Source organism: Mobula hypostoma, chromosome 3 (genome assembly GCF_963921235.1).
Source record: "Mobula hypostoma chromosome 3, sMobHyp1.1, whole genome shotgun sequence".
Lineage (NCBI taxonomy): Eukaryota > Metazoa > Chordata > Chondrichthyes > Myliobatiformes > Myliobatidae > Mobula > Mobula hypostoma.
The window spans coordinates 166,687,406-166,713,557 of NC_086099.1; the positions used below are offsets into that span (position 1 = coordinate 166,687,406).

At 40.7% G+C, this 26,152-nt stretch overlaps 1 protein-coding gene across 1 annotated transcript in view; it reads right to left on the minus strand.

Moving 5' to 3' along the window:
* The window catches only part of LOC134343598 (raftlin-like), a 106,495-nt gene that overhangs the window by 32,821 nt on the left and 47,522 nt on the right, over nt 1-26,152 (minus strand). Inside the window, exons 4-5 of the mRNA XM_063042362.1 lie at nt 11,151-11,259; nt 1,136-1,733 (exon numbers count right to left, since the gene is read on the minus strand). Coding sequence (XP_062898432.1) covers nt 1,136-1,733; nt 11,151-11,259 — 707 coding nt within the window. The remainder of the gene's footprint in view (nt 1-1,135; nt 1,734-11,150; nt 11,260-26,152) is intronic.

Consider the following 26,152-nt stretch of genomic DNA (forward strand, 5'->3'; position numbering starts at 1 on the left):
TGATCTGGCTTGAACTCTAAATGGAGAAAGGGTAACAAACTGACAACACTTCTCTTCTTGCTCTATTAAGGCTAAAATTCCTGATCTAAAAATGTTATCCAGGTCACACTCAGAACTTAATCCATACACCGCCACTGGATCCAGTAAACATCAAGACAGTAACTGGTGGCTCTTTCAAACAGCTTGCTCAGGAATGATGACCTGAATGGCTTCTTCTGTGATTACCATACAGTGGCTCATCAATTGAGATTTGATTCCAAAGCTGCATAAAAGGAGCTTTCTCACACAAAATGCTCAGCAAGTCAGGCAGCATCTACAGAGGAAAATGAACCAGTAGCCTTCGTCAGTCTTAAAGAAGGGATTGTGCCCGAAATGCTGACTGTTCATCTCCTGACCTGCTGAGTCCCCCCAGTATTCTCTGTGTGTTTTCCAGCAGTTGCAGAATCTCGTGTGTCTCAGAAGTTGCTTTCTGTCTGTTTTCAATGACCTTTGAGAGTTCAATCCCCATTATTGTACAAGGATGTTTACCCTGCCAAAAGGCAAAATACTGCAGATACCTGAATACTAAAATAAAAGCAGAATGACTCAGCAGGTCAGGCAGCATCAGGAAGGGAGAGAGTCCAAGCCTCAGAACAATAGATGTCATCCTCTCTGTAAGCCACCCCTCTCTAACATTCTGGCGTTTGGAGTCGATGTGGGAAGTGGTGCTGTGAGGTGGGCAGAGGACATTGGGTGGAAGGGATGCAGATGGAGCATCACAGGAGAATTGAAGGGAAAGTCAAGAGTGGGAACAACAACTGTGTGATCAGAATAACATCAGCAGGGGAAAAACGTGCTGATTTGTGGCTCTGTTAACTAAAAAAAGTGCTTGGCTTGGGAAAATGTCAAAACAGATTTAGAGAAAATAAAATAAATGGTTATTTGGCACATCACACATATGAGGTCAGATGTTCAATTTGCAGATGCCCTTTCTGTATTTACTGTATTATACGCATTTAATTCAGAGGGTTATTAAAGAAACCTATACACGCAGACTGATTTCAACATGAGATTGTTTAACAAAGAATGTTATAAAATATGATCTTGGATAAATATCTTGCAGGGATTGAAACAGAATGTAGTAAACGCAGCTCACCCACAACATTCCTCTGTCTGATCCCTTCAGCCAGTCCTTGCTTTGAGTGCACCTCCTGTTTTCTGTCATCAGTCTCAGACATGCTGGCCTCATTGGCTCCATGACATTCTGTAATTGGCTTCCCCTCAGTGAACTCATTTGTTGCCATTGGAGACTGCTCCCCCACAGCTGTCCCCACAGTATGTAGGCCGTCTGCTGCTTCAAGTCCTGATGCTTCTGCTGGTGATGAAGCGTCTTGTTTATCAGTAACGATGTCATCTACCTCACTACCAGCTAAGCTTTTATCCTGTATCTGGCTTTCATCTTCTTGATATGGTTGACTCGTTATTTTTAATGTGGGCTGATCATCAGCTTTCTCTTGACATTCAATAGGTTGGGCTTCAGATTGGGATCCCTCACCAGGTGGCCCTTTGGAATCCTGACTCGATGCCAGTCTATCTCCATTATTATCACTTTGCTCATTCTTTTCCACTTTATTTTGATTCAAAATACTGTTAGCTGCTGACACTTCTTCAGGTCTTTCCAGTGAATTTGCTGTGGAATTTTGATACAGCACATGTCCAACAAATCGTGAGTCTTTCTTTGACTTTTCTTGTACCTGGTTATTAATCAGAAAATAATTATTCAACTTCAGCAACTTAAAAAAAAACATCCTTTTCCCCCTAATTTTATTCTGAAGACACAAAGTGTTTTATGTTTAATCCATTCCATGTCTGAGAACAGTTGTCAATAACTGAAAATCAGGGGAGGGAAAACTCAGGCCGCTGATGTTGGAAATAGGAAAGGGGGAGTGGTCTTACATAGCTGAGCAGCTCCTCAGAGCACAATAACAGTTATAAGACCACCTCACAAAATGGCTCCCATGCTCGGATGAACAAATACCCGCACAGCTAATTTCATCATTATTTTGAGAATCAGCCGGTAACCTCTGCTGGACTCTGGATCACTGGTTATCAGTGAGCCAGTGATGGTGCAGCTGGTTTGCCCTTCTTCGGATATAGAGTGGATGTCAGCAAGCCAGTGAAATGCAATGGATCATTGCCACTTCCAACTGAGAACCTGCTGTTACTCATGTTCAGGATTATTGGAGAAGAACAAGAACTCCACATGACATTCTCTTCCCTTGGCGGAAAACAGTACATCAACTATACATCTCAGTACTTCTAGCTGAGATCAGCTAATTCCATACAGGTTGGGTATTGAACCTGAATATTTCAGTCTATTTGTTTCTAGTCTAATCAAGTCACCCATTTACCAATGAAGCGCTGAACAATGAGTGATTCCTTGGTTATAATATAGAAACATAAAATGCAATGTTATGTAACATTAGCAGGTTCCCAATAATCTTATTTAAATCAAATCTGCCTGTCGAAAGATCATAATGAACCTTTAGTTCATTTAGTCATCTATTAGCAGACAGATTACTTTTAATCGAAACAGTTTGCAAGAACTGTGCTGACATATTTTCTAATTGAAAGGATTTGACATTTTATTGAGTATCTGAATAGTTTTAACGTATAATGATTGTGTAATGCAACGCCAATGTTAACATCAGTGATAACATAAACATTAAACGACCAGACTGAAGATTGTGGGTATCGGTGCCATGGAGAACTTTTGTCCTTTCAGCCTCATTGCTCTGTGTATCTTCAGCTTCGATGCCGAAACACTGCAAGCATGGGACATGCAGGGATCAGATGCTGGTTGACATGACTTTCCCTCTCTGCCATTAGGATCAGCAATGAGTCTGGGTGTGGTTCCAGTCTGGACTGAACTGAGAACCCTGGTGCACTGCACATCTGTAGTGTCTGTTACATCCATTCCAATGGAATGCAGATCTTAATGGAAAAGGAAAGTGAAGATCATTGCTGATTTCCTTTAATGAATTAATATTAATGTTTTAAATAAGTTACCTCAATTAAATTTATTTGCAAAATTTTATTTACTTATTATCAACAATTATAATTTTTAAAATTATCCCATGCTCATGGAACAGCAGCAGTGATTTAGACCCAACATTATTTCTTATCCTGATTTCTTTAATGGTAATTATCGAGTGAAATAATTAGCCAACCCACTGCTGCCACTTCCTACTCAGCAGGAAGGGTTGAATGGATCAAAACTATTTTCCCTCAATCCAATCTCACAAACGAAACACTTTCCAAAAATGACAGTAAAGGTTTTTCCTGTGTCGAAGCTCTATTTCCTGTCATGACTGAGGTGCAAGCTGCAGATCACTGGAGTTCAGTCTTCCTGCAGTTTATTTTCACTCATTAAAACACATTCACTCTAATACATGGAGAGACAACACCTCCCTTGTAACAGGGTACTTGTTGGATCCCCAGAGGGCACTGAAGTATTCCTCTGATAACACTCTCCTAAAATAAAGCAAGAGATTAATAGGTTCTTGAATGGTGAAGGGGTTAAGGGTTGTGGGAAAAAAAAACAGTTTAAGAAAGGCCATGACTGAATGGCAGACTAGACTGGATGGGCTGAATAGCCTAATTCTGCTCCTGTATCATAGGGTCTTATGGTCTTTGCTAATTGTTGGATTTGAAAAATAAAGGACAATATTTCCGACAGAGTATCGAGAACAAATGTGCAGACATGTGGATGTCAGTGAGTTAGACCGGTAGGAAGAGTATAAAAAGAAGACAGCTTTATAGAGTGGGTGTCTGACAAGCAGGCAACGGAGTAGAGGTAAACAGAGCAGGAGTGCTTTGGCTCAACAGGGCTTCGGCGATAACAGGACGAGGTGAGGTAGGTTACCTGTGAAGAATAGAAACAGGAAGTATGTCTGTGAGGCTGGTGTTCTGTACTGGGTGTCAGATGTGGGAAGTCCGGGAGACTCCCAGCCTCCTGGAAGGCCACATCTGCACCAGGTGCGTCGAGCTGCAGCTCCTTAGGGACTGCATTAGGGAACTGGAGCTGCAGCTCAGTTACCTTCGTCTGGTCAGGGAAAGTGAGGAGGTGATAGAGAGGAGCTATAGGCAGGTAGTCACACCAGAGCCTGGGGAGACAGAGAAGTGGGTAACAGTCAGGAGACGGAAAGGCAAGAGTTAGATACTAGAGAGCACCCCTGTGGCTGTACCCCTTAACAATAAGTGCTCCTGCTTGAGTACTGTGGGGGGGGGGAGGTGGCCTACCTGGGGGAAGCAACAGTGGCCGCACCTCTGGGACAGAGTCTGGCCCTGTGGCTCAGAGGGGTAGGGAAAGGAAGAAGGCAGCAGTAATAAGGGACTCTATAGGTAGGGGGTCAAACAGGCGATTCTGTGAATGCAGGAAAGAAACATAGATGGTTGTTTGCCTCCCAGGTGCCAGGGTCTGGGATGTTTCTGAACGTGTCCGTGATATCCTGAAGTGGGAAGGAGAACAGCTAGATGTCGTGGTACATATTGGTACCAATGACATATGTAGAAAATGAGAGGAGGTCCTGAAAACAGACTGCAGGGAGTTAGGAAGGAAGTTGAGAAGCAGGACCTCAAAGGTAGTAATCTTGGGATTACTGCTTGTGCCACATGACAGTGAGTATAGGAATAGAGTGAGGTGGAGGATAAATGCGTGGCTGAGGGATTGGAGCAGGGGGGAGGAATTCAGATTTCCGGATCGTTAGGACCTCTTGTGGGGCAGCTGTGACCTGTACATAAAGGATGGGTTGCACTTGAATCCCAGGGGGACCAATATCCTGGCGGGAAAGTTTGCTAAGGCTACTGGAGAGAGTTTAAACTAGAATTGCTGGGGGTGGGAACCGAACTGAAGAGACGGAAGAAGGGGCTATTTGCTCACAAATCGAGAAAGCTCAGAGACAGTGCGACAGGGAGGATAGGCTGTCATGGTCCGGTCCATGAAGTCTGCATTCCAGTTCACAGTCCAGTCCATAGACTCAGGACTCTGGGTCTTCCAGCTGTCCCTTGTTTGGTTGAGTTAATTATAGGCACCTGATTCCCATCTTGTGGCTTGAAATATAAGTAGCCTTGGAGTTGCGTGTAGGCTGCTGGTTTGTCTTGTCAGTTCCCCTTGGAGCAACCAGGAGTTCTGTGTCCTGCCCAGGAGAAGCTCCAAGAACCCAAGCCTCAAAGGTCCCAAGCCAAGCTCCAAGAACCCAAACCCTGAAGATCCCAGCCTGTAGCCAAGCTCCAAGAATCCAAACCCCGAAGATCCCAGCCTGCAGCCAAGCTCCAAGAACCCAAGCCCCAAAGATCCCAGCCTGCAGCCAAGCTCCAAGAACCCAAGCCCCCAAGATCCCAGCCTGCAGCCAAGCTCCAAGAACCCAAGCCCCGAAGATCCCAGCCTGCAGCCAAGCTCCAAGAACCCAAACCCCGAAGATCCCAGCCTGCAGTCAAGCTCCAAGAACCCAAGCCCCGAAGATCCCAGCCTGCAGCCAAGCTCCAAGAACCCAAGACCCCAGCCTCAAGCCTCAAGAGCAAAGACCCCAGCCTGTCTCCAAGCTCAGGCCTCTAGACCCCAGCCACGTCCTGTCCTGAAGCCATGTCATGTCCTTGCCTGGTTCTGGGGTCCGAGCCCAAGGCAAGCCCCAGGTTCTGGGTCCTTGACCAGTCTCGGGCTTGGAGTCGAAGCCTTGTCTCCTAGTCCATGGTTTCTAGTCCTGGTCCCGCTTTCCCTAGCCCAAGTTTGCGTTCTTGTCCCTGCTCCTTGCCTGTATCCTGTCATGTCCCTACTCTAGTCAAGTCCTGTTCCTTGTACTTCTGTGTCTGTGTCTTGCATTTGGGTCTGTTCCCAACACCCCCATTGTGACATAGGCAGGTGATAGAGAAGGAATGAGCTCAGACCGATGGTTTGAAATGTGTCTATTTTAATGCAAGAAGCATTATGAACAAAGCGGATGAGCTTAGAGCATGGATCAGTACTTGGATCTATGATGTAGCCATTACAGAGACTTGGATGGCTCAGGAGCAGGAATGGCTATTTTGAGTGCCAGGCTTTAGATGTTTCAGAAGGGACAGGGAGGGAGGCAAAAGAGGTGGGGGCTTGGCACTGTTGATCAGAGATAGTGTCACGGCTGCAGAAAAGGAGGAAGTCATGGAGGGATTGTCTACTGAGTCTCTGTGGGTGGAAGTTAGAAACAGGAAGGGGTCAGTAACTCTGCTGAGTGTTTTTTATAGACCACCCAATAGTAACAAGGACATCAAGGAGCAGATAGTGAGACAGATTCTGAAAAGATGTAATAATAACAGGGTTGGCAAGGTGGGGGATTTTACTTTTCCAAATATTGATTGGCATCTCCCTAGAGTGAGGGGTTTAGATGGGGTGGAGTTTGTTAGGTGTGTTCAGGAAGATTTCCTGACACAATATATAGATAAACCTACAAGAGGAGAGGCTGTACTTGATCTGGTATTGGGAAATGAACTTGGTCAGGTGTCAGGTCTCTCAGTGGGAGAGCTTTTTGGAGATAGTGATCACAATTCTATCTCCTTTAAGCAGTGGAGAGGGATAGGAACAGATAATTAAGGAAATCGTTTAATTGGAGTAAGGGGAAATATGAAGCTATCAAGAAGGAACTTGGAAGCATAAATTGGGAACAGATGTACGGCAGAAATATGGCAAATATTTGTGTGGTATTCTGCATAGGTACGTTCCAAGAGATAGGGAAAGGATGGTAGGGTACTGGAACCATGGTGAACAAAGGCTATTGAACTTCTAGTCAAGAAGGAAAGAAAAGCTTACGGAAGATTCAAAAAACTAGGTAATGATGGAGCTCTAGAAGATTATAACGCTAGCAGGAAGGAGCTTAAGAATGAAATTAGGAGAACCAGAAGGGGCCATGAGAAGGCCTTGGCGAGCAGAATTAAGGAAAACCCCAAGGCGTTCTACAAGTATGTGAAGAGCAAGAGGATAAGACGTGAGAAAATAGGACCTTAAGTGTGACAGTGGCAGTGTGTATGGAACTGGAGGAGATAGCAGAGGTACTTTATGAATACTTTGCTTCAGTATTTACTATGGAAAAGGACCTTGGTGAGTATAGGGCACACTTACAGCAGATTGAAAAGCTTGAGCAAATAGACATTAAGAAAGAGGATGTGCTGGAGCTTTCGGAAAGCATCAAGTTGGATAAGTCACCAGGACCAGATGAGATGTAGCCCAGACTACTGTGGGAGGCGAAGGAGGAGATTGCTGATACTCTGACAATGATCTTTGCATCATCAATGAGGACAGGAGAGGTTCCAGAGGATTGGAGGGTTGCAGATGTTGTTCCCTTATTCAAAAAAGGGAGTAAAGATAGCCTAGGAAATTATAGACCAGTGAGTCTTATTTCAGTGGTTGGTAAGTTGATGGAGAAGATCCTGAGAGGCAGGATTTATGAACATTTGGAGAGGTATAAGATGATAAGGAATAGTCAGCATAGCTTTGTCAAAGGCAGGTCATGCCTTACGAGCCTGATTGAATTTTTTTGAGGATTTGACTAAACACATTGATGAAGGTAGAGTAGTAGATGTAGCGTATATGGATTTCAGCAAGGCATTTGATAAGGTACCCCATGCAAGGCTAATTGAGAAAGTAAGGAGGCATGGGATCCAAGGGGACATTGCTTTGTGGATCCAGAATTGGCTTGCCCACAGAAGACAGTGGTTGTAGATGGGTCATATTCTGCATGGAGGTTGGTGACCAGTGGTGTGCCTCAGGGATCTGTTCTGGGACCCCTACTCTTTGTGATTTTTATAAGTGACCTGGATGACAGCGGGACATCGATAGGATGCAAAACTGGGCTGAGAAGTGGCAGATGGAGTTCTACCCAGATAAGTGTGAGGTGGTTCATTTTGGCAGGTCAAATATGATGGCAGAATATAGCATTAATGGTAAGACTCTTGGCAGTGTGGAGGATCAGAGGGATCTTGGGGTCCGGGTCCATAGGACACTCAAAGCTGCTGCACAGGTTGACTTTGTGGTTAAGAAGGGATACGGTGCATTGGCCTTCATCAATCATGGGATTGAGATCAAGAGCCAAGAGGTAATGTTGCAACTATATAGGACACTGGTCAGATCCCACTTGGAGTACTGCGCTCAGTTCTGGTCACCTCACTACAGGAATGATGTGGAAACTATAGAAAGGGTGCAGAAGAGATTTACAAGGATGTTAACATGAGGAAATCTGCAGATGTTGGAAATTCAAGCAACACACACAAAAAATGCCAGTGAACGCAGCAGGCCAGGCAGCATGTATAGGAAGAGGTACAGTCAACGTTTTGGGCCAAGACCCTGTCCTGATGAAGGGTCTCGGCCTGAAATGTCGACTGTACTTCCTATATATGCTGCCTGTCCTGCTGTGTTCACCAGCATTTTTTGTGTGTGTTGTTTACAAGGATATTGCCTGGATTGGGGAGCATGCTTTATGAGAATAGGTTGAGGGTTGAGTGAACTCCGCCTTTTCTCCTTGGAGCAGCGGAGGATGAGAGGTGACCTGATAGAGGTGTATAAGATGATGAGAGGCATTGATCATGTGGATAGTCAGAGGCTTTTTCCCAGGGCTGAACTGGCTAACACAAGAGGGCACAGTGCTTGGAAGCAGGTACAGAGGAGACGTTAGGGGTAAGTTTTTTACGCAGAGAATGGTGAGTGCGTGGAATGGGCTGCCGGCAATGGTGGTGGAGGTGGATACAATAGAGTCTTTTAAGAGGCTCCTGGATAGGTACATGGAGCTTAGAAAAATAGAGGGCTATAGGTAACCCTAGGTAATTTCTAAAGTAAATACATGTTCAGCACAGCATTGTGGGCCGAAGGGTCTGTATTGTGTTGTAGGTTTTCTATGTTTCTAAAAATTGATGCACATATTGCATAGTAACAAGAAGGATGATAATTCACATTTTTTTAAACTGTTATTTAACAAAATAAATCATCAGGAAAATTCTGCTCTTCCAGTCGCTTCTTAGGGCATTGACATGGAATATTATGTCCAAACAGCTGTTTCTTCACTAGCACTGCAAGGAAAGGTTTAATCACAAATTACATTATTGTATTTTTTCTTATCTTCAAAAGGAATAATTTATTTGGTTCACATCCTTTCCTCACGCACAAAAGGACTTCTTTGAAATAATAGGATATAGTCCTGGTAAGCAGCAGGATAAGGAGTATCAAATTATATTCCAACCATAAATAAAAATAAAACAACTGTTATTCTGGATTTTCCAGCTGTATTTTGAACGTAAAGCACATAATTATAATGAAAATTATTTTAATGGACGTAAATATAAATGTTAAATAATTACCAGTTACTATGTTGATTAACATGCAATTACTATAAATGTGGTATCTTTAAGTCAGGAGGAATAATAGCTTCTTTTATACTGCAGAATAACTTGAGAATATCTCTACACTGAACCAGGGGGGCAAAAATAAAAACAGACCTATATCTTGAATTTCCATCTGTACTTTGAATCCATAAAACTAATCACAGAGTAAAAGTTATTTTATAAAATAGAATGCTATATGGATGGTAACTGTAATGCTGATCATACAAATAACTATATATGATACTCTCAGTATGGAAATATTATGATGCTCCTTTTGCAGTACAGAATAAAAGTTGATTTCTTTAGATCACAAATTATTAAACAAAGGACAACAGAAAGTACTGTATAAAAATGAGTATAACATTGCTTTACACGAGGAAATCTGCAGATGCTGGAATTTTCTGACGAAAGGTCACGGCCCGAAATATCGACTGTACCTCTTCCTAGAGATGCTGCCTGGCCTGCTGCGTTCACCATCAACTTTTATGCATTGCATAACATTGCTTTGAAGTGTATTATTTCAGTATTATTTTGAGCTCATTACTTGAAGTCTGGAAAAAAGGGACTGGACTGACATGCAACCAGCTGTAATCTGGTAAATTGCAGTGTGCTCACTTCATTCCCACAGGTGTCACAGTTGCCATGTTATGGGACTCTACTTGTGTTTTTACTGCCTAATCTCTCAGAGCTTCAGTGTCAGAACACCTTGGGTGAGGAGAAAATTATTGCTCAATATACTGTTCACTGATTTGTGTTCAGAAGGCCTATTGCGATCCAAATGGTGTTTGTGGAAAGTGAACACATCTGTCAATTGCAGATTGGAGAGAACTTGAATAACATACACTGAGTGCCCAGCAAAAAAGAAATGTGGAAAGGATAGCCCGTGTACCAGACAGTCAAGTGATCTTGTACTCTAACATCCTGTGAGAGAACTACAGCTTCAGCCTCCATGGAACCACTGTCTTCCCCCTATAGCAGAACCTGACTTTGGGTGTTTTCCATCTATGACTCGGTGGAAATTGCCATAACGCTCAGCTAACATGGCATCATGGTTTAGTCCACAAGTTTGGAACGGAGATGCTCACTGTTCCCATTCTGGAGTGGCTTGGGTTGAAGCACTATGCAAATCCTTTTGTGATATTCAGGAAGAAAATTCCTTAACTCTTATCAGTAAAAGCAGGACCTTCCAAGTGGATCAAGCACATCATTGTGCATCCATCTTCTTCTGTAATCTGTCACATTGAAGTCTTCTTCACCTGACGGTTGTGCAGCAGAACTTGTGTGCATTTTCACTCTATGAACTGACTCCTGTACAACTTTGTCATTTGATGGAAAGCAATTGACCTGAAACATTAATTCTATTTCTCGTTTCACAGATAATGCCTGACCTGCTGTGCCTCCAAAGTTTCCTGTTTACTTTCTGCATGTTATCAGTTGGAATTTCTCTGGAGCCCCATTTTAAAAACAGAACACTAATTGTGCCAGAAAAATATCACAATTGCTAGTGTATTTTTGAGATTACATCTCAAACTAATCAGAGCTTCAGCAGATGAAAAATGATGGGAGGAATAAAGGGGAAGTAGCATTACATGATTGAAGGCTTTAAATGAGGATGGATAGCAGCCACATGCTCAGAAATTACTGTTCCTATTTTGAAGCAAATATGTGCAAAAATGCAGATTGGATTATTATTATTATTATTTTATTTGTTGCATGTCAACAATGCCAAGGCTTTTAAGAAAAGTTAAAACAAAGGATTATATTCTTACTTTTTGCAGGATATTTTCTAGTCCTTTGGAATTAACTGGTTGGTTAGCCAATAAACACAGATCCACTTCAAGGCTGCTTGGTTCTGCCTTAACACTATTCTCTTCAGAGCTGGAGAGATTGTAGAACAATAAATTTAAGTTAGCACAATCTTCAAAGACTTAGTACTATTAATTTACTTCTAGAAATATTTTATTTTAATCACGCAAGGATTAATGCTTATTTTATTTATTGCATACAAGCACAAATTGCCTTCTAATGAAGACTTAGTTAAAAAAAATGAGCAACCTTTGCAGCAGTAGAAAGGAGAATCAAGCCACGCAGAAACATGCTTTTAGAACATTTGGTGTTCTTAAATAAAATGCTTTTAAGACTAGGTTTGATGATTTTGTTCGCTCTCCGCGATATTCACACGTTCACTTGTCTTTGTAATAATGCATGTTTTGCAAAAGCAAATTGAAAGGACAGAAGTTTCATATCTGAACATCATAATACTTTGTTTTAAAATCTTATGCTGAAATTATTTTTCAATTATACTATCAGCCAAAGGGTTTCGGCCCAAAATGTCAACTGTAATTATTTTCCATAGATGCTGCCTGGCCTGTTGAGCTCCTCCAGCATTTTGTTTGTGTTGTTTGGATTTCCAGTATCTGCAGATTTTCCCTTGTTTATCAGTTTAAAACGTTTTTGATGGTCCAAAGTGTGTTTACAGACATGTCTTTCCAACATCTTAACAGTAGGCTCCATTCTACTGCAGAATTTTCCAAATATATTTCACTTCAAATAAATTCACATCAACACACACTAACAAGAAGAGGATTTAGAGGACATTCAAAATTGTGATCATACACAATACTGCCAGCTTTTGACAGTCAGAGTCATAGAGTAAATATTAAGAATTAGATGAAGCTGCAGTTTTATCACATCCATTATTTACAATTTTAGTCATTGCAAAACTATTGGTGTAGTTTTCTGTCTAATAAAGCCAATATATTTTTGAGCTTTTCATCCAGTTGCCTCAGTGACAGCACACTTGGCAATATTAGAAATTTGTAGATTGAAGTCTAATAGATGGAGGAGTTAGAGGGAGGGAGATAATGCACAGATAAAGATTGTGTTTCTTCAATATTGAAGGAGGGTAACTTACAAGGCTCCCCAAATTAGGTCATGTGGGTAGAGATGAGAGATCAAAACTGTGTTGTCACTTTGTTTGGGTTGTATTACAGTCATAGATTAAGGTACTACAGCACAGAAACAGGCCTTTGGCCCATCTAGTCCATGTCAAGCTGTTATTCTCCCTAGTCCCATCAACCTTCACCTGAACCATACCCCTCCCATCCACATACTGAACCAAACTTCTCCTAAAAGTTGCAATCGAACCCATATCCACAACATTCACAAACTTCTGCCACCCTCTGAGAGAATAAGTTTCCCTTAATTTTTAACATCTTAATGTTCCTCTTAACATTTCACTTTTCACTCTTAACCAATGTTTTCTGGTCTCGCTCATCCTCAGTAGAAAAAAGTCTGCTTGCATTTACTCTATCTATATACCTTATAATTTTATATCCCTTTATCAAAACTCCCCTCATTCTCTTGTACTCCAAGGAATAAACCCTAATTTGGTCAACCTTTCCCTATAACTCAGGTCAAGTCCCAGCAGCAACCTTGCAAATTTTCTCTGCACCCTTTCGATCTTATCAATATCCTTCCTGTAGATAGGTGGCCAGGAGTACACACAGTACTCCAAATTTGGCCTCACTATTATCTTATACAACTTCAACATAACGTCCCAACTCCTGTACTCAATACTCTGATTTATGAAGGCCTAATGTGCCAAATGCTCTCTTTACAACCCTATCTACCTGAGATGCTACTTCCGATAATTATGGATCAGTATTCCCAGATCCCTCTGTTCTACCACACTCCTCAGTGCCCTACCTTTCACTGTGTAAGTCCTACCCTGGTTTGCACTCCCAAAGTGTAACACCTCACACTCGTCTGCTTTAAATTCCATCTGTCATTTTTCAGCCCATTTTTGCAGCTGGTCCAGATCCCAATGCAAGCTTTGATAGCCTTCCACTACGCCCATAACCTTGCTGTCCTCTCAAAAGTCAACAGGAGATACAGGAACCGATGTGAAGGCAGATATCAGAGAGATGTAATAAAAAAAAAACAGGATTATTGTACTGCATTTTCAATTTCACAAACATTAACTAGGATTGCCTTAGCACTAAAGGCTCAAAAGGGGTAGAATTTTTGAGTTGTGTCCAGGAGAGATTTTTTGATGCAGTATTTAGACAGACCAATGAGGAAAGAAGCATTACTGGATCTCATCTTGGAAAATGAAGCTGGTCAAGTTGGGAATGTGTCAGCAAAAGATAATTTCAAAGGTTGCGAACGTAACTCCACATATTATAAAGTGACTATGGAAAAGGACAGAGATAGAACACTTCCTGTACTAAAACAGAGGCAACTGAGTGTACGTTTGTGGTCTTCTGCTGATGTAGCCCATGCACTTCAAGGATCAACACGTTGTACGTTCAAAGATGTTCTTCCGCACATCACTCTTCAGCTACCTCTTTCAGACCAGTGTAACCCATCTGGTCCAGGTAACTTAACTAACTTCAGATCTTTCAGCTTTCTAAGCACCTCCTCCTTAGTAATAGTGACTAATTCACTTCTGTCCCCAATTCAGTTTGTCTACCATTTCTTTATTCCATATTACAACCGCTCCAGCATCACTTTCCAATAGACTGATGTCCACTCTTGCCTCTCTTATACTCCTTATATACTTGACAAAACGTTTCATATCCTCTTTTATATTATTTGCTAGTTTACCTTCATATTTCATCTTTTCTCTCCTTATTGCTTTTTTGGTTGCCCTCTGTTGGATTTTAAAGCTTCCTGATTCTCCAGCTTCCCACTAATTTTTGCAATATTGTATGCCCTCCCTTTTGCTTTTGTGCTGTCTTTGTCTTCCCTTGTTAGTCATGATTGCCTCATCCTCCATTTAGAATACTTCTTCATCTTTGGGATAAACCAATTGTACATCTTCAAAATTACTCCCAGAAGCTCCAGCCTTTGCTGCTCTACTGTCATCCCTGCTAGCACCCCCTTTCGAATCAACTTTGGCCAACTCCTCTCTCATGCCTCCGTAGTTGCTTTTACTCCACTGTAATACTGAATACATCTGACTTTAGCTTCTCCTGCTCAAATTGCAGAATGATTATCATACGATAATCATTGTCTCCTAATGGTTCCCTTACCTTGGTTCAAATCTTGTTCATTACACAACATCCAATCCAGAATTGCCTTTTCCCTAGTGGGCTCAACTACAAGCTGCTCGAAAAAGCCATTTACAAATTCCTTCTCTTGAGATTCAGCACCAATCTGATTTTTTTCAGTGTATTGAAATCTACCATGACCGTTATAACATTGCCCTTTCTACATTCCGTTTCTATCTACGATTGTTATTTGTACCCCCACATCCTAGCTACTGTTAGGAGGATTGTACATTACTCCCATGAAGGTGTTTTTGCCCTTGCACTATTAAGTTGAAGTATATTCTCATCTGACAAAACAGTGTTCCTCCAAACCATGGTTCATATAAACCAAATTATTAACATAAATAAGTCAATAAATATAATTAAAAGTGCATGTAGTGTGCAGTGCAGATAAACAGTAAACAGCTCACTGTCCAAGTGATGAGACCTCAGTGGTGTCTGGGTAGTCATTAGTCTCACAGCCTGGGGGAAGAAGCTGTTACCCAGTCTAGCAGTCCTAGTCCTGATGCTCCTGTACCTCCTTTCTATTGGTAGTGGGTCAAAGAGATTGCGGGATGGGTGGTAGGGTGGCAGGGATCCTCAGAAATGTTCTTAACTTTGCACACAAGTGCTACGTAATGAGATTAGTATGAAAGGATGCCTATTGGGGTCAGTGTGGAAGTTAGGGCCATTTTCTAGCTGTCCAATTTTATGATTCTAAAATACTCATCAGAATGCATAGTTAAGGCTGATAATGTAGTGCTCTATTGAGGGATTGAAATACTATTCGGGTTGCTGTACTTTGAACAAAACATTAAACTCCATCTGTCTATCCAAACACACGAAAGGAAATCTATGATCTGATTCAGATATGGAGCATGGAGTCCACTTGAGCCAAATTCACAGATTTATTGGTCATTTATAGCATTGCTTTTATAGGACATTGACCTGTGCCAAGTCCCTGTTGAACTTGCTTCCAGAAGTCACTCTAAAGATTACTTTCCAAAGGATGTGACCAGCATCTTTCTTTAAGACACGAATAAATAATCAGGATAGGGACAGGGCTACCCTTACATTAAACAAACAAGTTCATAAAAATATGTGCAGAAGAGTAATCTTGGCCAAATGTAGTATGGAACTCAGCACCACAAATCCTGGAATCGTGAATACAGTGGATTCCACCTAAAGTGCAGTATGTGGTTCAGACAGACTTTGAAACAAAAATGTTACTCATTGTGTTAAAGTGTAAAAGTTTAAATACAGGAACTTATGTCTGTCTGCTTAACTTGCACTGAGCATTCTGCTCCCTCTGTAAAATCATTACATCTCACACGGGTTCGTTAACTTAAAGATAACTAATTGGAGTCTTTTGTTTCTCTGCTGTATAAACAAGACTTTGAAATACAATTGTAATCTGCTTGCAGTACATAAACTACAGTTCAGGCATCAAAACGCAAGTTAAATGCTGTGCAATTATGATACCATTTGAGAGTATTAGGCAGGAACTAGGGAGAGTTAATTGGGAACAGCTGTTATTAAGCAAGACCGCATCTGACATGTGGAGGTGTTTAAAGACCAACTACAGAGAGTGCAGGACTAGTATGTTATAATAAGAGGTTAGGATGATGATGGCAATGTACGGGAACCTATGAAGATAAGAGATGCTGTGAATTTAATCAAGAATGAAAAGGAAGTAAACACTCAGGGCCCACTGTACCACCTGTACCAAATGAGATGACCATTGAGTGTATACCCACGCTGCTGTAGCCCATGCACATCAGGGTTCAATATGTTGTGCCTTTAGAGATGCTCTTCTGCACACCACTATTTTAACATGTGGTTATGTGAGTTACTGTCCCCTTCCTGTCAGCTTCTCCTCTGACCTCTCTCATTAACATTCACCCACAGAATTGCCGCTCACTTGGCATTTATTTGTTTTGCGCACTATTGTCTGTAAACTTTAGAAACTTCTGTGCGTAAAAATCCCAGGGGATCGGCAGTTGCTGAGATACTCAAACCAGCCCATCACTCACGAACAATCTTTCCAAGTTCAAAGTCACAGAGATCACATTTCTTCCCCCATTCTGATATTTGGTTTGAATATTAACTGAACCTCTTGACTATTGTCTGCATGCTCTTATACACTGAGTTCCTGTCACATGACTGGCTGATTAGATATTTGCATTAATCAGCAGGTTTACAGGTGTACCTAGTAAAGTGACCACTGAGTGTACATAAGGTTAAGAATACATAATCAATAACAAGAGGATAACTGGGGAGAGAGTGGGATAGGAGGGAACATGTTCTTGGAGGCAGAGAATGTGGATGAGGTCTTTAATGAGTCGTTTGCATTGGTATTCACAAAAGGAAATGTCGTGAAGGATAATAAGTGCAGTGCGGATATGTCAATTCACTTGGGCATTTTGAAATAAAGATCGAGGTGACGTTGGGTCTCTTAAAGGCATGTAGGAACACTGTCTTATTCAGCTGGACCAATGTATGGTTTGAAGGATAATTAAACTTGATTTGATTGAACAAAGCTTGTCACTGTACCTCAATACATGTATTAATAATAAACCATAATAAATAATAAATAATAAAGCAATTTACCAAATGGAAGAATGTTAAGGTAGATGGGTCCCCAGGGCCTGATAGGATAAACCCCAGGTTACTGAGAGTTAAAAGAGATGAGAATGCTGGGGTCTTGACCAAGTTTTTTGTATCCTCTCTTTCCGCAGGTGATGTCCCAGAGTAGTTAATCTTGTTTCATTATTCAAGAAGGGAAATAGGGATAATCCTGGAAATTATAGACAGACAAACTTAATCTCGGTTGCAGGGATGCTATTGGAGAGGATGCTTAGGGATAGACGTTTGAAAAAGCATGGCAGAGAGTAAATCAGACAGAGAGTGGTGGGTGCGTGGAATACACTGCCAGCGATGGCAGTAGAGGCAGATACAATAGAGTCTTTTAAGAGATTCTTATATAGGCACATGGAGCTTCGAAAAATAGAGGGCTATGCAGTAGGGAAATTCTAGGCAGTTTCTAGAGTAGGTTACCTGGTGGGGTGGATTTTAGTAATGTGATCAACCAGGTACCCTGTTGTAGACTCATTCAGAAGATTGAGATGCATGTGATCCACAGCGTCTTAGCTGTTTGGATTCAGAATTGGCTTGCCCACAGAATGGTACCCTTTGATAATGGGTCTTACCTTGCTGAAGATCCCTGACTCATGGTGTTTCTCAGGGATCTGTACTAGGACCTCTGCCATTTGCAATACACGTAAATGACTTTGATGAACACATGGATGGAGGTTTGGGAAGTTTACAAATGACACAAGGATTGGCAGTGTTGTGGATTGTATGGAAGATTGTCAAAGGATATAATGGGATATAGATCAGCAGCAGATATGGGTGGAGAAATGGCAGATGGAGTTCAATCTGGCGATTTGTGAGCTGTTGCACTTTGAGAGATGAAACATAAAGGGAAGGTACATAGTTAATGGCAGGACACTTAACACCATTGATAACAGGAGGGATCTCGGGGTCTGAGTCCGTAGCTCCCTGAAAGTGGCAAGAAAGTTGATTGGGTGGTTGCATGCTTGCCTTAATTAGTCAAGACACTAAATTCAAGAGCCAGGAAGTTCTGTTACAGTTTTATAGAACTCTGACACGTCCACATTTGGAGCATTCAATTCAGTTTACCCCATCACAGAAGGATGTAGAGCAGGATTCTCAACCGAAGTTCCATGGAACTCTAGCATTCTGAGAGAGGTCAGGATTAGAAAAATAAACATCATTTTTTGAACTTCATGTTACGTGCGATGCTAGAACTCATGGTGGTGGGCAGTGACCGAGCAGTCCCATTAGCAATCTCGTTAGAGATCTCTCAGCCCAGTGTGGCAGTGCGCTACAGGACCATGTTTATTTGGCTGAGTCCATAGGGATAGGGAAGGCTGGTGATAACTGCTATTGCATGGAGGGGAGGATGGTAGGCTGATGAGGAGCGTGAAGTGCATTTTCCAAGCATTGAATAGACTCGCCCAACTTGGGGTGTGACATCAGCCTCTCCTCCCTGAATTACCTTCCACAACTTCTCTTTACGCACTACCAACTGAGTTATGGGAGCGAACAAACCACCAGCATAGTAGAAAATTGGAGGGAAATTTTCATTCTATAGATGGTCCAGTGTGGTGATTTTTGAAGAGGAGGTGTGTGATGGAAGAGGAGGATCCTAGGCCTAGGCCTATGGCCAATTCTGATTAAGGTTAATGATGAAGAATTACAATCTTGTGAGTTATTTCACCACACTAGTGCAACAACAGACGCAAAAAAAGCCCGTTTAGAGTGAAAGCTACTTATCAGTGGGCTTTACAAGTCATCCTATTCCATTGTGCCTCGTCTATGGCAAACAACTTACAAATGTAGCAATGGCTCCAACGAAACTGAAAAGATACTTTAACTACAAATCACAGCCATATGACACGTAAAAGTGCTGATTATTTTAAATGACTATTGGAATCTCAAAATAAACAGATTAAAGCTTTTGAAAATTGTGTCACAATAAAAAGTCAAAAGTAAAATGACTCAAGAAGCAAGTTATTAAGTAGATTTAAGATCAATTCACTCAAGAATGTTTTAAAAAAACTGTGTGAAAACCTGGACAAAGAGCACACCAATCTCCTGCTGCATACAGAAATCTGGTGGCTTAGTAGAGGAAGAGTTCTCAACAGGATATTTGAGCTGAAAGGTGAATTGCGGAAGTATTTTCAAGAAAATAGTTAGCCTGATTTTGCTGAGTGCTTTGAAGATGAAGAATAGCTGCAAAAACTAGCCTACTTAGTAGACATTTTTCATCATATGAATCAGTTTAGTAAGTCTGCCCAAATCCCTGGAGAAAATGTTTTGACTTTTCTTGACAAGATTTTTGAATTTAAAAGGAAACAGAATCTTTGGAAAAATCATGTTGCAAAAGGAAATCTTGAAATGTTTCCATTGCTGCTTAGGCTTGAGAGTGAGGAAGGATATCAGAAACTCTTGAGTCTTATTTAAAACCACCTGGAAGAACTGCAGAACAAAACTGAAGAGTATTTTTCCTCACTTTCAACACAAGTGTATGACTGGGTGAGGGACCTTTTCTCTAAATCTTCTGCTCAGCCTGAGGACTTGACTTTGAGAGAAGAGGAAGAACTTTATCAGCTGCACTTTTCAACTTCTTGCATATGTGATCAAGCTTTGTCTTGTTTAACAAGCATCAAGAGCAAGGATAGAAATCATCTCATCTCAGCTGAAGGTGAAATCCTGTGTGCTTATCTCAAGTTTGACCCAGAATTGAGAAAAGTATTATGTTTGCCTTAGGAATTTTTAAAATTTATGAAAGGAAAAGAAAGATTAATTTTAAGAAAGGTAAGCTAAGCTTAACAATTTGTCTTTTGTTCAAGAAAGGTTGGGGTTGGCTAATAATTTATTTTCTATTTTAAAAAGTATCGACAATTATTTTTGGATTATTATATCTACAACTTACTGACCACGCTATATGAGCTATAGATATAATAATTTTTTCGCAGGGATTCCTTGAGACCTGAAAATTATTTCAAGGGCTCCGCCAGATCATAAAGGTTGAGAAAGGCTGATGTAGAGGCTTTGGAGAGGGTGCAGACGAGGACTCTAACTACCTCACTATTTTATTCCCTTTTGCATAATTTATTGATTTATTATATAATCTCATTGTAATTTATAGTAATTTTTATATATTACATTGTACTGCTGCTCCAAAACAACAAACTTCACAACATACTGTAATTCAGTGATAATAAACCTGATTCTGATTCCTATTTCTTCAGCCCTTTACCTCTCACCTATCACTTGGCAACTAGTACCTCTTCCTCTCCCATCCATCTTCTTATTCAGCCTCCCCTTTCTGTCCAGTCCTGATTTACAGGCCTGAAACTTTGATTATTCATTCCCCTCTATAGACACTGCCAGATTCGCTGAGTTCCACCTGCACTTTGAGCGTACTGCTCAAGATTTGCAGCATCTTCAGTTTCTCTTGTGATGCCTAGATTGGAGGGCCTCTGCTATAAGGAGAAGCTGAACAAACTTTCTCTGGGTGGCAGATGCTGTGGGGAGACATGATAGAGGTTTACAAAATAACAGAGGCATAGATAGGGTAGACAGCTAGTATCTTTCTCTAGGCTTAAAATATCTAATACTAAAGGTCGTGTATTTAGGGGGGAAATCCAAAGGAAATGTGGGAAGGAATTCTTTTCATATAATGTTTTGGGGGGCTGAAATGCACTATCAGAGGTGTTGATGGAGGCAGATACAATAGAAGTATTTAAGAGGCTCTGCAGGTGAATTTGCAGAGAACGGAGGGATTTGGATCATTTGCAAGGCAGATGGAGTTAGTTTAATTAGTTCAGCACAACTTCACAGGCCAGGGACCTGTTCCTGTGCTGTACTGTTTCACATTTTAATTCTTCACTACAATTGAACACTGCTGGATTCCCAATGAGGAGATTGGAATTTGACCTCTGGCGTGGAATTAAACCGCACTGGACCCAAGTGAGAGAATTAATATTCCATTTTACATCTCCTTAAAAAGTAGGAAATGCTGGGAACATATGAGAGGTCAGATATCATCTGTGGAAAGAGAAACCAATATAATCCCGATGCAGGGTATCAGCCTGAAATATGAACAATTTACTTGACCCCAGTCTCCCCACAAATGCTGCTCAACCTGCTGAGTTCCTCCATCAAGTTTCTTCGTTATAACAGAATTAACATTCCAAGTTGAAGATCCTTCACCTGAACTGAAAAGTTAATTTTGTTTCACTTTTCACAGATGATGCCTGACCTGTCAAGTGTTTCCAGTATTTTCCAGTTTTAGTTCAGGCTTCAAAGAAGTTTTCCACTTCACCACCCCCTTATACAAAAAAAAGTCTAAAATTACGTCTAACCACAAGGTTTGGGCTTATTTGATGCACTATGCAAGTGCCTTGGAGGCTAAGGGCTGTCTGGATGTAAAAATTGCCGTTACAGAGACTGTAAACACCCTGACAAAAGGAATGAAGTTCTAAGTTTATTGATTTCAACAGATCATAAACATAAGAGATTCTGCAGAGATCCAAAGCAACACACACAAAATGCTGGAGGAATTCAGCAGGTAAGGCAGCATCGGGGGGCGGGCAGTGGGAGAAGATAAACAGTTAATATTTCATGGGAGACTTTTCATCCTGACTGGAAAAGAAGGGAGCAAAAGCTGGAATAAGAAGGTGGGAGGGGAAGGGGAAGGAGTACAAGCTGGCATGTGTAGGTGAGGCCAGGTGAGAGGGAGTGTGGGTGGACGGGGGAGGTGGAATGAAGCAAGAAGCTGGTGGTGATAGGTGGAAAAGGTAAAGGGCTGAAGAAAAGGGAATCTAATAGGAGACGACTGTGGACCATGGATGAAAGGGAGGGATTGAGGAAGGGAACTAGAGGGAGGTGAGGAGAAGAGAAGGGGTGAGTGGGTCCCTCCCCCCACTTTCTTATTCTGGTTTCTGCCCCTATCCTTTTGAGTTCTGTTGAAGGATCTTAGCCCAAAATGTCACCTGTGTATTCCCCTGCATAGATGCTGCTTGACTTGCTGAGTTTATTTTATTCTATTCTATTTTGTAGAGATACAGCAGTGAGCAAGCTCTTCTGGGCCTTCAAGCCCTGCTGCCTAGCAACCCCCAATTTATCCCTAGCCTAATCATAGGGCAATTTACAATAACCTCAATTAAGGCAATGCCTTTGGACTGTGGGAGGAAACCAGAGACCGGGACAAAACCCATGCATTCCACAGAGAGGATACAGACTCCTTACAGATAACATCGGAAATGAACTCTAAGCTCCGACACTCTGAGCTGTAATAGCTTCACGCTAACAACTACAATACCTTGGTGCCCTCTGGCATTTAGCATGCTTTTAACAGGGAGACCTTTATTTTGTGAACAGTGATGATGTATTTTCAGAAAGCATAAATAGTTTTCTGCTGTGGACCTAACCCTTGGATATTCACATTTTCAAACAGCAGAAAAGAACATTTGGATTAAATTAGCAATCTGGATTCAATCACAAAAACAAAAATGCAGCATATTATTATCTTTCCTGCAATGATGCTGGGAACAAATCTTCTTGTATATCATTACGTATTCAACATTATAAAAAGTGTTGGGATCACTGCTGTTTGGAATTAATTACTATTCCAACAAACCCACAGTGAATTTGTGAAGACTGTGGTTCACTAAACCCAAGGTGAAATTCTTAACTTGACATGTCAAGTTACTGACTGAAATTTCAATGCCCTTCCTTTACACTGCTGCCATAATTTAAATAACAGTGCACCTCGAGGACACGATCCAGATGCAGCATTTCCTCGCCTTGCACTGGGAATTGCACACTAGGCGTATGCAACAGGGAGCATTTTCCTACAGCAATGCAAGTTCATGGTGGAATTGCAGAAAATTTGGAGCTTCTGTAATTCTGGGGCCTCCAATCAAGATTTGATAGGCAACAGTATTTAGCCTGGTATAACCAGCCATTTCAGTTCTCCAAATGATGGTTCAGATCCCCTTCCCTATAGATCCACCACAGCTAAGAGTGAAAGATTTTATTGTGGTAACACCACCACAGTACCAGCCTATCTCATGCCTTGCAAAATATAATTCTCTTGTGTAGACTGGTAAAGCTGCTTTGAACAAGCATTTAAAGTAAGGAACACGGACTGAGAGGAGTATTTGGTACCTCTGCAGGGAGGTGACTCAGAGGAGGCCTGGGGTCATACTAAATGGCAGAGTAGTCTTGAGGGGCCATTTCACCTACTCCTGCACCTACTGTATCTTCTTGTGACTACCCTAATGGTGTTCACTGCTAAATAAATCTCATATAAGGATAAGATAACAGAATATTTTCTTCACAATATTAATGCATATAGCAAGATGCTGTGGAGCATGGCAATTTTTTATGAGTTGCTGTCAGTCAATCTATTTGTTACATTTATTATTATAATTCTGTTCTTTTAAATCTCAATTCTAAGTCTGCAAGCATTACCAACAATATCTTTTAAATCTAACTATATTGTGAATTCTTTTTTCTTTCTTACTACCTAAATGTACTGATGTATGGAATGATCTGTCTGGATGGCATGTGAACAAAAGCTTTGTCCTGTATCTTAGCACATGTGACAATAATAAACCAATTCCAATTCTGTGGGACTTCACGCATGAATGTATACAACTAAGATCACTGGGTTTGTTAACTTGAAGTGATATGGTGTAAGGCTTCCTCAAAGAGGTAGATCTGGTGTTTACATAGAACAGTACAGGCTCTTCAGCTCACCATGATGGGCTGACTTTTTAACCTTTACTAAGATCAATCTTCCCTCCCACATAGCCCTCCAGTTATCTATCATTATTATTATTTATTAGTATATTATTTGCTTATTATTAGTTCATCACATCTTTACAACTAACAATACTATTTTCTGGTCTATGACTTTCTAAAAGGAATATTTTAAAACAAATGTCTCAGTAATAGAAGATAAAATAAAATTATTTTCACTAATTTCATTATTTATTAAAATTATATTGATTATCGGAAGAAAAAAGATTGGAGTAATTGCTTTGATATATGTATGCATCTCTATATTTTTGCCAGATGCCAAAGATATGTAAAATTTGTTTCCAAGAAATTAAAGCAGTATTTATGAAAAACGTTTTATCACCATGAATAGCAAAGCTTCCCGTTGCTTTTATATCCAAATAAAGGGGAAACTTGGAGAAAGTCCCAGTTGTATTTTATAACCAGGCAATGCAAATTAATCTTTTAATTTCTGTGTCAAATCATAAATCAAAAATCTTTCTAATTATCAAGATTTTAATAGTCACCATCTCCAAGCTAGTATAATAATTTAAAAAGGTGTAAAATCTTCAAGGAAGGAAATAGACCATTTAACTGTGAAGTGTGAAGCCTTTGTCATTCTGACGATAGATTTACATCTGAGAAATGCATCCGTTTTTTACTTTTTTGCAAATGATGCATACATGTGTCCCTAGAAATTAGACATCTTTGTTTTTAAATTTTACACTAAATGAGTTTTTAAAATAGCACCAAAACGGGGGAAATTACCATATTTCTTTACGATCTTGAAAAAGAGCATTTGGCCAAATTTTCGATTAATTTCACTTGCTTCCCTATTCACTTGCACAGGTCTATTAATACCCTACTGTTACTCTCACTGCCTACCTACACTATCAGTAATTTACAGTGGCCAATGAACCAAACAACCAAAACTTCTTTAGAAGGAGGAAACCAAAGCAGTGGCACAGGGAGAACATGCAAATTCTACAAAGGCAGGCTCAACCCTGCAGTGCTGGGCCTGTGATGCAGCTGCACTACCTGCAGACAACAAATTGGGATATCCTTACTCTAAACAAAATCATTATCATAACTCTCTCCTAGTTAGAAGTAGTGGAAAACAAGCACAGACTGCTGGTGCTTGCAGATCTCACACCTGTCACACACTCCCTGCTAGGAAGCATGTCAACCCCATTAATGAAGGAGATAGAAAGGAGGAAGCAGAGAATAAGATCAAGCTGGGAAGGAGAACCAAAGGCAACAGAGAAGTTGTACTTATGCCAAAGCCATATAGGGCAAGGCTTCGAGGCAAATGGATGCCAAATGATTTTTATGCATAATCTTTACATATAAGACAGGCACAAATGAACCCACTTTCTGAACAGTGGTATCTCCCCAGCGTAATCTGTGCCTACTCTGCATATGGCTTTTTAAGCAAAGTTAATACTTCTGGGGAAAATCGCAACATAAGGTCAATAGCTTGTCTGTTTTCAGATAATAATCATTTATAACTGATACATTCCAAATGAAGATATCCAGAATGATATTACGATATTACACAGACTTAAAAATGTTATGAATTTCCAGATATCAAATAATTATTTTAAATCCACAGAGATTTATTGTTATTCTTTTTAAAATCAAATCTTCATTCAGCGGTCACACCGACCACTAGCTATTGTGCAATATAAGGAACAAGTAATAACAGGAATGTAAACATTAAATATCATGCCTTTGAGATAATTGAAACGCTATCAGATTTTTCTCATAATCATACAAAAATTGACTTTGCCTCTAAAGCTGTGATACATGTATGCTGAAACTCTACCTAGCTTTTGCTTAAAGAAAATTGTCCAACAATTGAATTCAGCTGTCACTTCAATTTATGTTGGCAGATAACTTCAGACTGTTATGCCTTAAAGTGCAAGTTTGTGATAGCCTGTTGGAAATGAATGAAAGGAATTTTCTCTTCTGAGTGCTAGCCCAAGGGCTTATGAAGAAAATATTGATTGTATTGCTTTGGTTGAAATATAACAATTATCTGGCGGGTTGCAGATGTGACCGTAAGTGGGTAATTATTCCTCAATTACATCAGTAACCTTGGGCAATGCTCTACCCTGATAACCCTTGACTAGACATTGTTTGTATAATATGGCAGAGAGTCACTTACTATTAAATTAGGTAATGCCCTTTCCTTCAACTAAATCGATTTTTAACAGTTGACAGAAGTACATTCCATGACAGAAATCTTTCACAAAAACATTGAATATGCTTGTGTCAATACACTCAAGCTTCTTTTAAAATCCATGTTTCTTTTTGGATTATGATCTGACTTCCTGTGAGCTTTAAACTTCTGATGTGCT